The sequence below is a fragment of the Saccoglossus kowalevskii genome, chromosome 1, assembly GCF_978046115.1.
Source record: "Saccoglossus kowalevskii chromosome 1, keSacKowa6.1, whole genome shotgun sequence".
NCBI classification, from domain to species: Eukaryota; Metazoa; Hemichordata; class Enteropneusta; family Harrimaniidae; genus Saccoglossus; species Saccoglossus kowalevskii.
In genome coordinates, this window is record NC_140641.1 from 26,649,460 (window position 1) to 26,662,710 (window position 13,251).

The 13,251-nt window shown below is 34.8% G+C and overlaps 1 protein-coding gene across 1 annotated transcript in view; it reads left to right on the plus strand.

Annotated features, from left to right (window-relative positions):
- LOC146750808 (uncharacterized) overlaps positions 1 to 7,493 on the plus strand; it is a 30,260-nt gene extending 22,767 nt beyond the window's left edge. Inside the window, exons 15-24 of the mRNA XM_085507449.1 lie at positions 1,860 to 2,160; positions 2,942 to 3,045; positions 3,228 to 3,391; positions 4,740 to 4,841; positions 5,037 to 5,142; positions 5,393 to 5,465; positions 5,801 to 5,858; positions 5,956 to 6,026; positions 6,221 to 6,296; positions 6,449 to 7,493. Of these exons, the coding sequence (XP_085363575.1) occupies positions 1,860 to 2,160; positions 2,942 to 3,045; positions 3,228 to 3,391; positions 4,740 to 4,841; positions 5,037 to 5,142; positions 5,393 to 5,465; positions 5,801 to 5,858; positions 5,956 to 6,026; positions 6,221 to 6,296; positions 6,449 to 6,619 (1,226 nt within the window). The 3' untranslated portion in view covers positions 6,620 to 7,493. The remainder of the gene's footprint in view (positions 1 to 1,859; positions 2,161 to 2,941; positions 3,046 to 3,227; positions 3,392 to 4,739; positions 4,842 to 5,036; positions 5,143 to 5,392; positions 5,466 to 5,800; positions 5,859 to 5,955; positions 6,027 to 6,220; positions 6,297 to 6,448) is intronic.
- Positions 7,494 to 13,251: the final 5,758 nt, after the last annotated feature.

A 13,251-nucleotide genomic window follows, 5' to 3' on the forward strand; every position in this document is an offset into this window, starting at 1 on the left:
CAGCGATGTTCGAATTTTACAGTTTCGAGTTCATCCATTGAAGCCAGAGCCATGCCATGGAAGCCGTCACTTCGTATATTAGATGGCAGTATAATTAATCACCTTTATATTTGAGGCAATAATTCCAATAAACATTTTTTTCCAGGCGCTAAAAGCATATGGCCACACACACACAATCCTATGGTATCATGTATTGACAAGCTTTTTGTATCAGCAGTATACATCACTTCATATGAAAAAGATCTATATTTGTGCTTATCAGGATGTGGTCCTAACACTGCAGATGATATTCAATTATGCACCTGGCCAACATAGTGAAAGAAGACAATACCTGCTAAAGCAAGCCTTTCATGAGTCATGAAGCCTCTGTTGTATTCTAATTTGGAATGCTTTGCAGCAGTAGGGACTTTATCCTTATCATGTGTGATACAGCTTTCTGTAAAGATATGCATATGATCTTTAATTTTCCCTTGCTTGCACAAGCTTGCCCTGCAGCCACCTTTCAGAGAATCTTGTGTGGGCTGAACATTAGCAGTCTGAGGTTGCTTCATCAATACTGGGTTTGTAACAGATATCATTGTGACTCTCTCTGTTGTTATCAGCTCCTTTACGTCCTAACATCGTATACAGGCACCCATGTCCAAATTGACAATATCTAGCTAAATACATAAATACAGTGATACAGCACACAGGTAGCTTTGCTTAATACCTGCCTCCAACCTCGGCAAATAGTGAAGCTTTCAGGTCTCAAATGAGCTGTGCTGGCTAAGCGGATCCGCACGCTCTTCTGGGAGCAAGGCATCAGCATTGCAAAACATCCTTACAGCGTTTGGTCTGGCCATATTTACCCCGGTGTTGGCTTTCACAGGTGGGGGGGGGGCCCAGCCTCAACGCCATATTTGTCAGACAAAAGGTCAAAAACGCCTAAGGCGCATTCTGGCCAAGCTGAGAAGCCAGCTGCAGCCTTACCTCACAAAAACAGCAGGATGGCTCTCTGACCCTCATGAGTGTCATTTTTCATCTTCATGCTCAACAGTGATTGTGCCAAACTCTGTTGGCTTTCCCTCTGTATCTTGTGGAGTTGTCTTATTTATATCCTGCAGGGATGGCATTGGTTTGGTGTTTATTGTGCTATCCACGCCCATAGTTTGATTTAAGGTGGAAATGCTGATTTCAATGTTGTAGTCGGCCATCTGGCCAATGCACAAAATTCGCTTGAAGCCCTACATAACCCAAACCCAATGTTTACTTTTGAGGTGTAAGACATATGTAGGACATCTTGGAATTGATACCTGTTTAGAGATCTACTGGGGCATCTATGGCGTCTTACATGACATGAAAACGCTTATGGACTGACGTCCGAGTGCAATTTATGAGGCCTGAAAACTAAATCGCAGTCTACACTCACTAGATCTGTTGAAGAACATATAGATACAGTTTTCTAAACTTCAATTACTTACACTTGATGAACCTGCACTTAAAATCATAGATGCAGGCAGGAAAATTATATGGAAAGTTATTTAATTGTAAACGGAGGGCACAGGGTAGGCTATCAATGTAGTGTAATAGACGCAATCAATGGATAATTTATATAAGGTCATACAATAATAACAACGAAAGACACGTGAAGTAACTTCTGAAAACTGAATGTCCTTTGCAACCTTCGTATATGGGGTTGCGGTTATTAATATAGTTGTCTTCACTTTCATGTCTTACCATTGTAACACTCGTAAAATTATTGTTTTTTTTTAGCGGAGCGGATCGCCAGTCAGCCTACCGGCTTGTATATACTACTAATGGACTAATGGATTAAAGCGCGTAATTGAGACATAATGGAAATATATACTTTTAAATTGCAGAGATACGAGGACTAGAACATGAAAGTCTGTCATTATGGATGAACGTTTTTAAAGACGTCACACAGGACGTGACTGTATATCAGCACTTTTTCCAAAGTATATATCAAGACAGTCTATTTTACCGAGTCAAAGGTGAAGATCCTCCCGACTGGACCCGATTCAAGACATTTAGCAGCACACCAGATCACAGTGACCTTGCACAAGTTCTGAAACTGACCGAGGCCGAGATGTCTGCACATGGTCATCAGATCGAGGATTTCATTCTGCAATGTACTTTTGCATCTGAGAAATGTGGACCGAGGTACTGTAAATGTGTGATTTTACACATTGTAAAATGCACATTGTATACATCGCTATGATTAACACCTTTTAAACATATGTTTTTACATCAATAACACTTGGATTCGAAAAATCATTGCCCCCGGGTTGTAAAGCACAAAATGTCATTAAATATATAATACGAGTAATGAAGTGCCTTAACATCTTGGTCCTTCTTTTCAAGATATACAAAATTTGATCATAGAAGTGTAGAAATTGTCAATTAATTATTATGTCTCAATATATAGCCGTTTTTTGTGCTTCACAAAGAAGAGGCCACTGAGCTTCGAATACTACACAACTGTGTTTATACTCGTCTATACATCACACCGTGACACCAGGAACACAACACAGCGACTATGAATGGCGTACATATAAAGCTACACAGAAAACAATCTTTCAGAGGTTTTGATGGTCGAGCACTCATAGTTTCTTCGTTCGAACCATTTAAATTCGTGAGAGTGAAGCATCACCATCAGGCTTAGAAAATTAGCACAGATACTACAGCGACACATGTAATGTTGTCTTAGTAATTAGTAATTGACGTGAAAACATTTCCATTGTGAAAATTTACTCGAAGAACAAAAATAACGCGAATCGCGTTCATATTTTGAGTGTGGCTTACCAGCTGTTTGTTTTTGCTTATTCCTTGTTATATGCTTAGAGATTGTAGAAGTGATGTTAACAGTGTTGATTCTCTGAGGTCATATATCGCTAATGGTAATTTCAAACTTCACCAATCAAATTCTTATTCATAATTGCAGTGACTTTTTAACGTTTCAAGATGATTTCTATGGAAACTGCTTTCAATTTAATACAGGAAGCAATGAAAAACAACAATGGGCAATGCGAACAGGGTCACAATATGGTAAGTAATGAAAAAGTAACCGAATCCAAACTACTTGTACATTCAACCCATAAGTTCAGTCACCTTAACCAAAGAACAAGTCCTAAGACCCTGGTTCTGACAATTAACCTTAGACTAATTATCAAGCCACTGTGTCGACTAGTCCATTCACTAAATAAAAATCAATTTGTTGTTTATTTCAGGTCTACAACTAACTCTTTTCACCGAACAAGAAGAGTATCTCAGTATATATGGACAGGATTCTGGTGCTAAGGTTACAATCCTTCCACGTGGCATTGTATCTTTTCCAGTTGATGAGGGTATTACTGTGAAACCTGGAACGATCACTTCCATAGCTCTTCACAAGGTGAAAGTCTTGAACAATGAATGACTCTTGTCACTTAATATTATTTTGTAAGCAACACCATTATTTGCAAGGGTCCATGGCTGATTAGTTCGTATCTTATGTCTTCTCTGTTGAATGGCCAGTGTCCTCAATATATCATCATTCCTTTTGAGGTCAGTTGGTAATATAAAATGTTTACAGTGAGTCACACGTAGATCATTTTTATATTTGAAACGGGATTAATCTGTTGTTCATAAGTGAAAGCAGCAACACTCACGTTCTTAAATTAGATGTGGAGTGGTGTAGTTGTGGGAGTGCCCTAGTATTTATTTTTTTATGAGTAAAAAAACGTGCCCTCATTGTTCTCTCTGGTCATTTTTGGTCATAATCTTATGCTAGAGATAGAAGCCATCTGAAGATTTGCAATGGCAATATCGCTCAGAATATGGATCGGGATTTCTGTTGCAATCATGGCTATCTAGTTAACATCTATTTCCGATTCCGAGGTTTGGCATGATGTTTAAATTTTCGTTTACACGCAATAGTATTGTCAACTCACCCTTGAGATCAGCTGCCAGTAATATTGTTATATGCACAATAAGTTAAAACTCGTTTTTTGGTAAAGTAGTCATGGCTTATAGCATCGCCATATGATAGTGAGATTGGTACCGATTATGCCATATGGATGCAACAGCTTTGGTACACCACCAGAGACGTGGTGTGGTCTACCAGAATGAGATGGATGGATTGTTCAAACGAATAGATGCGAATGCGGATTAGTATCCTTTGTGGAAGTGTACCAAATTGCTAAACAAACACTCACAACAAGGACAGAAATTCCCCGTCCTATATCTAGTTTGATACAAACGATCAATCTCGACCTCCAGTAGTTAATCAAGCAAACTTTCAGTTGAGTAAACAAGGTTAACTTTCATCAGACGATTTCTTATATTTAAATTCTGTATTCCAAAGAATAAATCAGTGGACACGAACATATTGATTAGTGTTATACCCACACATGTTTAGAGATATATTTAGAGTATATTGCGTTTGGACAATATTACTTTGCTCTCCATGCTAAGAACTATTTTAATTTGCCTGAAGTTCAGACACTGGTTAGGGTATCATAAAATGTGTGAAGCTATTTATGACTGGGTTACATTAGTGAACTGGCTAACCAGCTAACCAGTAGTTATTACAACTTTATTCAGGTTGCAGAAATGTTAATGTTGAGTATGTCTTTATGTTGATGTGTGATTTTTAACCAGGTATTTATCTAAGAATATGTTATTTCTTATCCCCCATAATGAATAGGCAATATATTGTTCTTTGCGTCTCATATATTTTATATTAATATCAATTTATTTAGAAAGATACAGATCGAAAACCATGGCCATATGGAAATTGTACCCATGGACAGACCGAACCCACAGTATCTGGCCAGCAGCATAATACTTCATACTCTATACTTGTAAGAATTATCACTTACCATGTGTTCAATTCCTGTTCTGACTGTTTTATTTGTAACATTTTCATACACTATAAAATATATTAATTTTACACTGTGCGATTTGTATATATGTTTATTGTTTATATTAAACAATTAAACATATTATGTATATATATATATATAAATTTAATTTGTTGTTTTTTGTCCTTATTATAGTCATGTGAGAAGGCATGCTCAGAAAATGCATTAATACACTACTGTGGTTGTGCTGAGTATTTATTTACCGACGCACCACGATGTCAACTTTTAAACGAAACACAAGGTATACTATGTGTAGCTAGCGCACATGTTATGTCGTGCGTGTATTATGGGGGTTTGACAAAACAATAAAATACGCATATGTGTTTGAATATATGCACAAATTCTAACACAACAAGCAAAGTAGAATATTTTTTAAATTTATGTTCTATACACTAGATAATTTAATTTATGCAAATAATAAGTGCAAATTCATTATCATCATATACATTTGTTCACGAGTTATAATGCCGTATCATGTTGTACTTAAACAGATTTATGTCGGCAATTAACCAGATATTTAACTAATATTGGTGAGATTAATTGTAAATGCCCTTCGCCATGCAAGTGAGTATCACAATCTAAACGCTTATATACGTGGCCGCATGAAGGCAGTATTCGCCATTCAATGTTAAACATGCTTGCGTTAATTGGCATGTGTTTTGCATGCGATTAATTGGATGTTTTACTTGTTTAACAATACAAAATCAAACCAAATGACCCACTTTCACAATATCATGCAAACATATAATTTGCCAAAATATCAGTGATTTTACATTACTAATGCTATCTGATAATGTATATTGCACAGAGACGTTACATGTTTAATGTTAGCCGAATACGATGCTACGCTTTGGTTGTTTTTTAAAAGCAAATAACGTATGTTTACATTACTTTTTCAGAGAAACCAATTATGGTATGACCTTATCCCAGTCCCAATGGCCTTCTGATGTATATCTTGTAGGTTATCTTATATAATTATGTACATACTAATAATTATCATGTGAATGATTATGTATGTAACTATATAAAGAACGCATTTTGTTATTTTGTACAGAACAAGCTTCTAAAAATGTTAAAATGGAAGAATTTCAAGTTGAAGAATGTTAACGACATGCAATCTGCTAGGTAATAAACGTTTACTATGATACATCAACATAATCAAGTTGCATAATGTTATATAGTATTGATGTGACATAACGATGATGGAGTTCATTATACAGTAACATTTGTAAATTCTGCTTTTATTAATTTGGTATTTAATCATTATTAATTGCGCCATGATATGTGTAAATGATACTAACATATATTACGTCCCGCAGATCAAACCTGGTGAGATTAGAAATATACTTTGAAACACTAAACTATGAATCAGTATACGAACAACCTGCGTATAAGGTAATATTTTTATATAATATGACCATCGAACTTGCTGTATTTCCTAACTAACTGTCCGGATTACGTGTGAATGGACACGTGATTTCAGTGTTGTTTGCTATGCACAAACAATTAATTATCGCCAGTGATTAATTCATATACTCATATTTCAGTGGGAAGACATTCTCAGTGACATTGGAGGGACAATGGGGCTTTATATCGGCATATCAATTATATCCATCTGTGAATTTGTGAGTTTTATCGTATTACTTTGCTGGAAATTTCCCAAGAAGGAAACTGTACAACCACGCGCTGGGGAAAAAGAACAATTAATACCACATTAACAGTAACAACAAATAAGACTTGTGCAGTGTATCATAGTTATCTTCTGAAAACAACATGATTAATTCAATTTAGTGATGTAATTTATTAGGACTAAGCTACTTTACATTTACATAGTGGACTGCCTAGTATATAATTTACATAACTATGCATAACATATTAGTATAAATGTTGCAAACTATGAAGTTATAAAAGTTTGAAATGTATGCGTTCAATAATTAGCACGTTCAACTTCAACTTCAGATTTTGTTCTTTTGTCTGAAATAAAAATAACAATACATTGACGTGACTTTGGAAAGATGCATCAATATTTGTTGTCTGGTCTGTCGGGAGATTATCAACAAATACTGAATTGTACTAGAACTAAAATTCCAGTATTTAGTCAATATCATTATATTACATATTATAACACATAGAGATTATTATGTTTTAATCAAAACCTGTTCTTATCAACTTGTGTCATTTATTGATTTTAGTCCAGCAGCCAAATAGAATATTTCAGCCCAACCTGGAATTTTCTGATATATATATTTTTCTGTGATGATTTTAGTGTCAATGTAATGATATTTAGGTAGGTGTGAATTTGACACGGAAAAGCATTTTAATAAATCTAAGATGGCGTCTAAAATGACCACCGAATCAGAAAAAGTATATTATTTTATTAGTCTGTATTAAATCTGTGGATATGTGTTTTGGGTATCAGGGAATACATATGGGAGAACGAGCTATAGATAAATTCACTAATAGTAGAGAACAATGGGAGAACATTTAATATATTCATGACTGAAAACCAAGACAAGTGCTCCAGTAAAAGTGTAATTCATAGTGTAATTGATATGTATTATATAATATAAACATCTTCTAGATTAATATAAATATGTGTTAATTATATTATTGTCTTCTACATAACATACATACATTTATGATGTTTGTTTGGTATCCATCTTTATTACCATCATTTTATAAAATATAGCAAAATAAATTTCAGAATGTATACAGTGACCATCATTCTTATGTCATCTGCATTAGAATTCAGCTCACGCAAAATCGAAACTATGACAACTCCATCGCTGTGTGCTACATAAAACCTTACTCACACATGAGCATATAATCAATTTAAGTAACTCCACAGGGGTTAGTATTTAGATATCCAGTTGAGAAATTCCACTATTTTAACGAAACGTTTTTTAGCAATGTCTGCACGCGCAGACTTAATGTCTGACAAAAAAATGATGAAGCAAGGCCAAAAAGGATGAACAAACACTTACAACTTGTTTGTGATCAGTGACGAAGAAACAGTGTATTTTACAGCTGCCGTATAACTCGCCTACAAATCAGGTTAGCCAAATGAATACCAGCAGCTTGGATTTGGGAATTTCTACAGAATAAAGAGAACGGCCATTGTCTAAAGCAAGTAATGATATCTATAAATATTACACTATCACACCTTCTCGTGGCTTTCGTTGCGTATGGAAGTTATTTTCACACGCGACGAAAACCACGGAAATGGTGTAGGGTTCTGTCACATTACTACGTTATTTCAATATCTGAATTTAATACCAGACCAATTTCAGCAAAATGTGAGCGGGGGTATTTTATTGTTGGAAAGGCTAACTGTTCAAATTAGTGAAAAATGTCTACTTCTGCAGTAATTACTAACCGCTGCACTGTAAATCTATGTGTTTTAAAATAGGACACACTTTTGTCCCCACTTTAAAATCACTTTCAAGTGATTTATAATTAAACACATTAAGTTTGTTTCTTACAATCGCAAATGAGTTATTTTACAACACTACTGTTTTAAAATTAAACATTTTTTGTGATAAAACATTTAAAGTGTTTATAAGCTTGTTCCTACTTTAAAAAAAAGTGTTTATATCTGCATAATTGCGAGAAGTGTATATTGCTTTTAGTGGAACATTTCAGGGATGTGTTTGCCCATTACACATTAGAAACACGTTTTTAAAAGTGTTTCCATAAAACATGTATATAAAGTGCTTATTATCACAACACTTTTAATAGTGTTTTTACTGGTCACACATTTCTAAAGTGTTTTCACCAGGAACATGTATAAAACGTGTTTATTATCACAACACTTTTTAAAGCGTTTTTACTAGACACATATTTTGTAAAGTGTTTCCACCAGGAACATGTATAAAAAATGTTTATAATCACGACACGTAGAAAAATGTCTCAACCGAAGACATGTTTTAATAAAGTGATTTCACTGGCCAAACATTGAAAAGAATTTTCACCAGAAATATGTATTGGAAAAAAGTGTTTATCATCGCAACACTTTGAACAGTAAAACACGATATTGACAAGTGCTCGTAACAGAGACACATTAACAATATAGAGCAAATGATGCGTTTCATGATGAGGCACTTTACACTATTGTACAGTAATCATACGAAACGATAAACAAACCACATAATCAAGTAAGAATGTATTCATAAATATAAACATTAATGAAGAATGTTCGAGTGTAACATTTAAGAAAAACAGACATGTCATCTTGTTCGCTCCGATCGCTTCTCTTAAAATCTGAAAAGTATAACATTATCAAAATGCAGTGAGTAATGTTCAAATAATTATAATTATTACATATGTACTGCAGTTTATTTTGATTCGTCCCTGAAATCAAAATCGGTATTTCCACACCTCATATGCAAATGAGTTTGAAAGCAAACAAAGTAGTCTCTTTAGGAGTACCGTTTTTCGAAACATAGCAGAAATAAACAATATTTAAGAAGTGCGATATTTTTCTCTTGGGGTACATGAATATAAATTGCCGAGTGAAATGAAATTTGAACAACAGTAATGGTACTTTTAGGCAGTCACTTAATTTGAATCAAACTAATTTGCATATCGCCCATGTAATAATGTTTTCGGTATTTTCACGGTCGATATGCAAATGAACATGGTATTTCCATTGGCTACCGAACTATTTTTATTTTGTAAACACATTTTCGTCTCTATTTTTGTAAGATTCAAATAGTTCAGCAACGTTTTTGGCATGTCAGGTGTAAATCACATAAAATACTACGATTGGGAAAACTCAATGTATGTTGATCACCTGGAAATTGAGTTATATAAACCTTGAAGGGCTCTCGAAAGACCCACCCGCAATAAAATCAGCGATTACTATAGAGCCGCAACCGTTGAACATCGAGATACCAGGAGGTTTCTGCTGGCGACGTTGCGGCGTTACTGAGTTCCAAATAAAGATTATTAACGCCAAATGAGCAACATTTTAACCGGTAACCAAGACTTATTCAATCCACGACCAGCAAGCAATATCACAAAAGAACTTGTAACTTGCAGCTCAGCGACGACCGCTGTCGACGAAAGTCATCCCGTCTGTGGAGTACCGCAGTTGCACGGCTTGATTGCCAATGCACAATTCTGTGGAGGAATTTTTAACTTCAACATAAACTGTGTATCATAATCGTCCAGTTCTAGTTCTGGCTCTGTCGTGGCCCGACTAAACGTCCACGAGTAATTTATTCGGACAGTGATTCAGATTAGATGTATGATTATTTTATTTCCACACAGACAGTGACACGCGTTCTACACTGGCACGCGTTGCTAGGGCGTAACACTATCTTGGAACATATTAATGGGCAATGGGGTTCCCCGATCTAAATTCCATCCGATTTGTTGCACGTTCTTTCTTTAATATAAAATAATCAAATATGGAACATATGTAATAATAACAGAATCCCACACCCTCCACGTGGCTTTCGTGGCGTATGGAAGTTATTTTCACTCGAGATGCGGTGTATTCTGCTGTACTTTCACTCGCTTCGCTCGTGAAAGTACGGCCGCAGGATACACCGCATCACTCGTTAAAATAACTTCCATACGCAACGAAAGCCACGGGGAGGGTGTGGGGTTCTGTAATATTATTGTTTTAAACAATGCGGTATAAGATGAAAATATTATTGTTATAAACTAACGCGCATGTAATGAGAAGACACAAACAAACTGAACTGCAATTTCCTGTTAAATTCTGCAACATTTCATGAACTTGAGTTTAAGCAGTTATCCCGCACATACGTCGTGCTTTATTGTAAGAAACTAGCACGAGTCTCTGTCATGTAGACATGTTTGTATTCAAACTGCGCGAACGCGAGGGACATCGCCGAAGAATTTGATTGATCAATATGTTCACTGCGGCTATTCAATTGTAATACCCAAATCCCAGGGTAATACTTTAAAAAAACAATATTCTACTTTCTTGTGGTATTGTTAGGCAAATTAATACATTACATATTATCACGTATTGTATGAACGCAAAATAAATTATTCCAGTTTAAGTGTTATCCGTGTACCGTATTCATCAACCCTGAGAGATTGTACACTTCGACAGTACACTGGTACCCTCCCCCCAACACACACACACACACACACACACACACACACACACACACACACACACAATAATGTTGCCAGATAGTTTTATACGTACGATATTATACCATTGTTTCAAAAGATCATAATGCTATTTTTCTACAACACCGTGTAGACACTGCTGAAAATCGCGTCGATGGCAGGTCCGATTATGTAGCGCAATTACCTGGATGTTAATAAGACGTAGACTGTAGTTATATTTAGACTTAATTTAGACTTATTTATATCGATGATTTACAATTCGTGTTGAAATCCGGGAAACGTGACATAAACAACGATGTTTTACGTGTTCAATGCTGCTGTATTGGGATTCGTGTATGCTCAATAACAATTATATCACTAGTACATCCCACATATTTTCAGAGGTCGACCTATAACATGTTTTTACAACATTCACAGACTGTTGCCATAAGTTTATATTATATCATTGTTTCAGAAGGTCATGACGCTATTTTTGCACACCACCATGTAGAATGTGTTAACAATCACGTCGATGGCAGATTCGATTATATAGCACAATTACCTAGAAGATAATAATGATTTGTGATGACTGTAATTATATATTTAGACTTCTCTTGTTGGATGCGATGGTTTACGATTCGTGTTCGAATCCGGGCAACCTGGCATAAACAACGATTTTAGCGTATTCAGTGCTGCTGTCTTGAAATAAATTGATTGGAATGTTTGTGAGCTCAATGATAATTATATCAACGGTACATAAACATCCTACACGTTTTCAGAAGTCGAGTTCTTCAGTTCTTTTTTTTTTGTTACTTTGGTCAAGTGTTTTAACTTTGAGCAGGGCTTTGTGATTGTTGTACAACGCTTTTGTCACTTTGTTATGATTATTTTCATCAACACCACTTGCAGATAGATATCGCAATTCATAAACTTGGCTTTGGCATTGCAGTTTTCGGATTATTGTTTAAATCATCAGAAGTATAAAAGTAGCCAAAGATTCAATGTTATGAAGCAACACCGGGGGGGGGACAGTTAAACATTACTAATAATAACATGTTATTTCCACACAAGTCAATTATTATCGTATTACATGTCCTGTTGAATGTTAATATTTGTTCCGCGAAATAAAACACAATAAGATTAGTACATTATACGCACTTCACATATTTTAAATCATTTTAAATGAACTGATTATGTAATTATGACAAGGTAACGTCGTCACTCCATGTGACTAGAATAGTATTGCATAATATTATAATTTGATCTGTGATATTTATATGTTTATATGGTATTCCACGTTAGCATATAAATCATACACCATGAAAATATTGTTCATGCGACATGGATTTTTTTCTATATTTCTAGCATTTCTGAGCTATTTTCGTTCTGTACTGTAGAAACTGTGTGGTGTTTTCAAATTAATATCGCTGATACAGTTCAAATACAATTGACAATACTGACGCCTGGTCCTGCTGTCTGGTCTACCCGATCAAGTCCTTTACGATTTCATGTCCGATTTTCATAACACAAAGCCCTCAATATTTCAATTGTGCTGGCTGATTCTCAAAAATAAATAAAGCGAGTAATAAGCCTATACATTTTTTTTTCTATAAATATCACTCACCATGATTAGAACGTTTCCGAAATGTCCATGTTTTACATATAGCTAATATTGTAAACAATCGTGTATATATATATATATATATATATATATATATATATATATATATATATATATATATATATATATATATATATATATATATATATATACAGTCATTACCATTATACATTCTATTCCAAACACATTCAATTCATCAACACATTACCAACCCCAACCATTTTTGCCAGATGCCCGAGGTAAAGGTCACGAGCATAAGGCCTTTCAAAGTCGAATATTTTCATTTGAAATTACTTGAATAAAATTGTATTTGAAAGGACTCGGTGGTAAAATATAGGACAAGATAAAATAATATGCAAAACATTCGTAATTAATGTTTTCAATTTTGTAAAAAAAAGATAATTCAGTCGTACGTCAAGCAAATGCTGTATGTACCACTGTTAACATTTTGCACTTTTAAGTCAGAAATTTTCAAGTGAGTTGTTATCAGCATACTGGTAGTGGTGTAAACGTTGTACCATTTCTGAGACTACTATGATGGTTACGAGTTATTGATTTTAGAGCAATACTGCTGATAACACGTTTATCAAGTGTTTGAAAATGCTCTGTAATATTTTTCATTTTAAAAGTAATAATTAT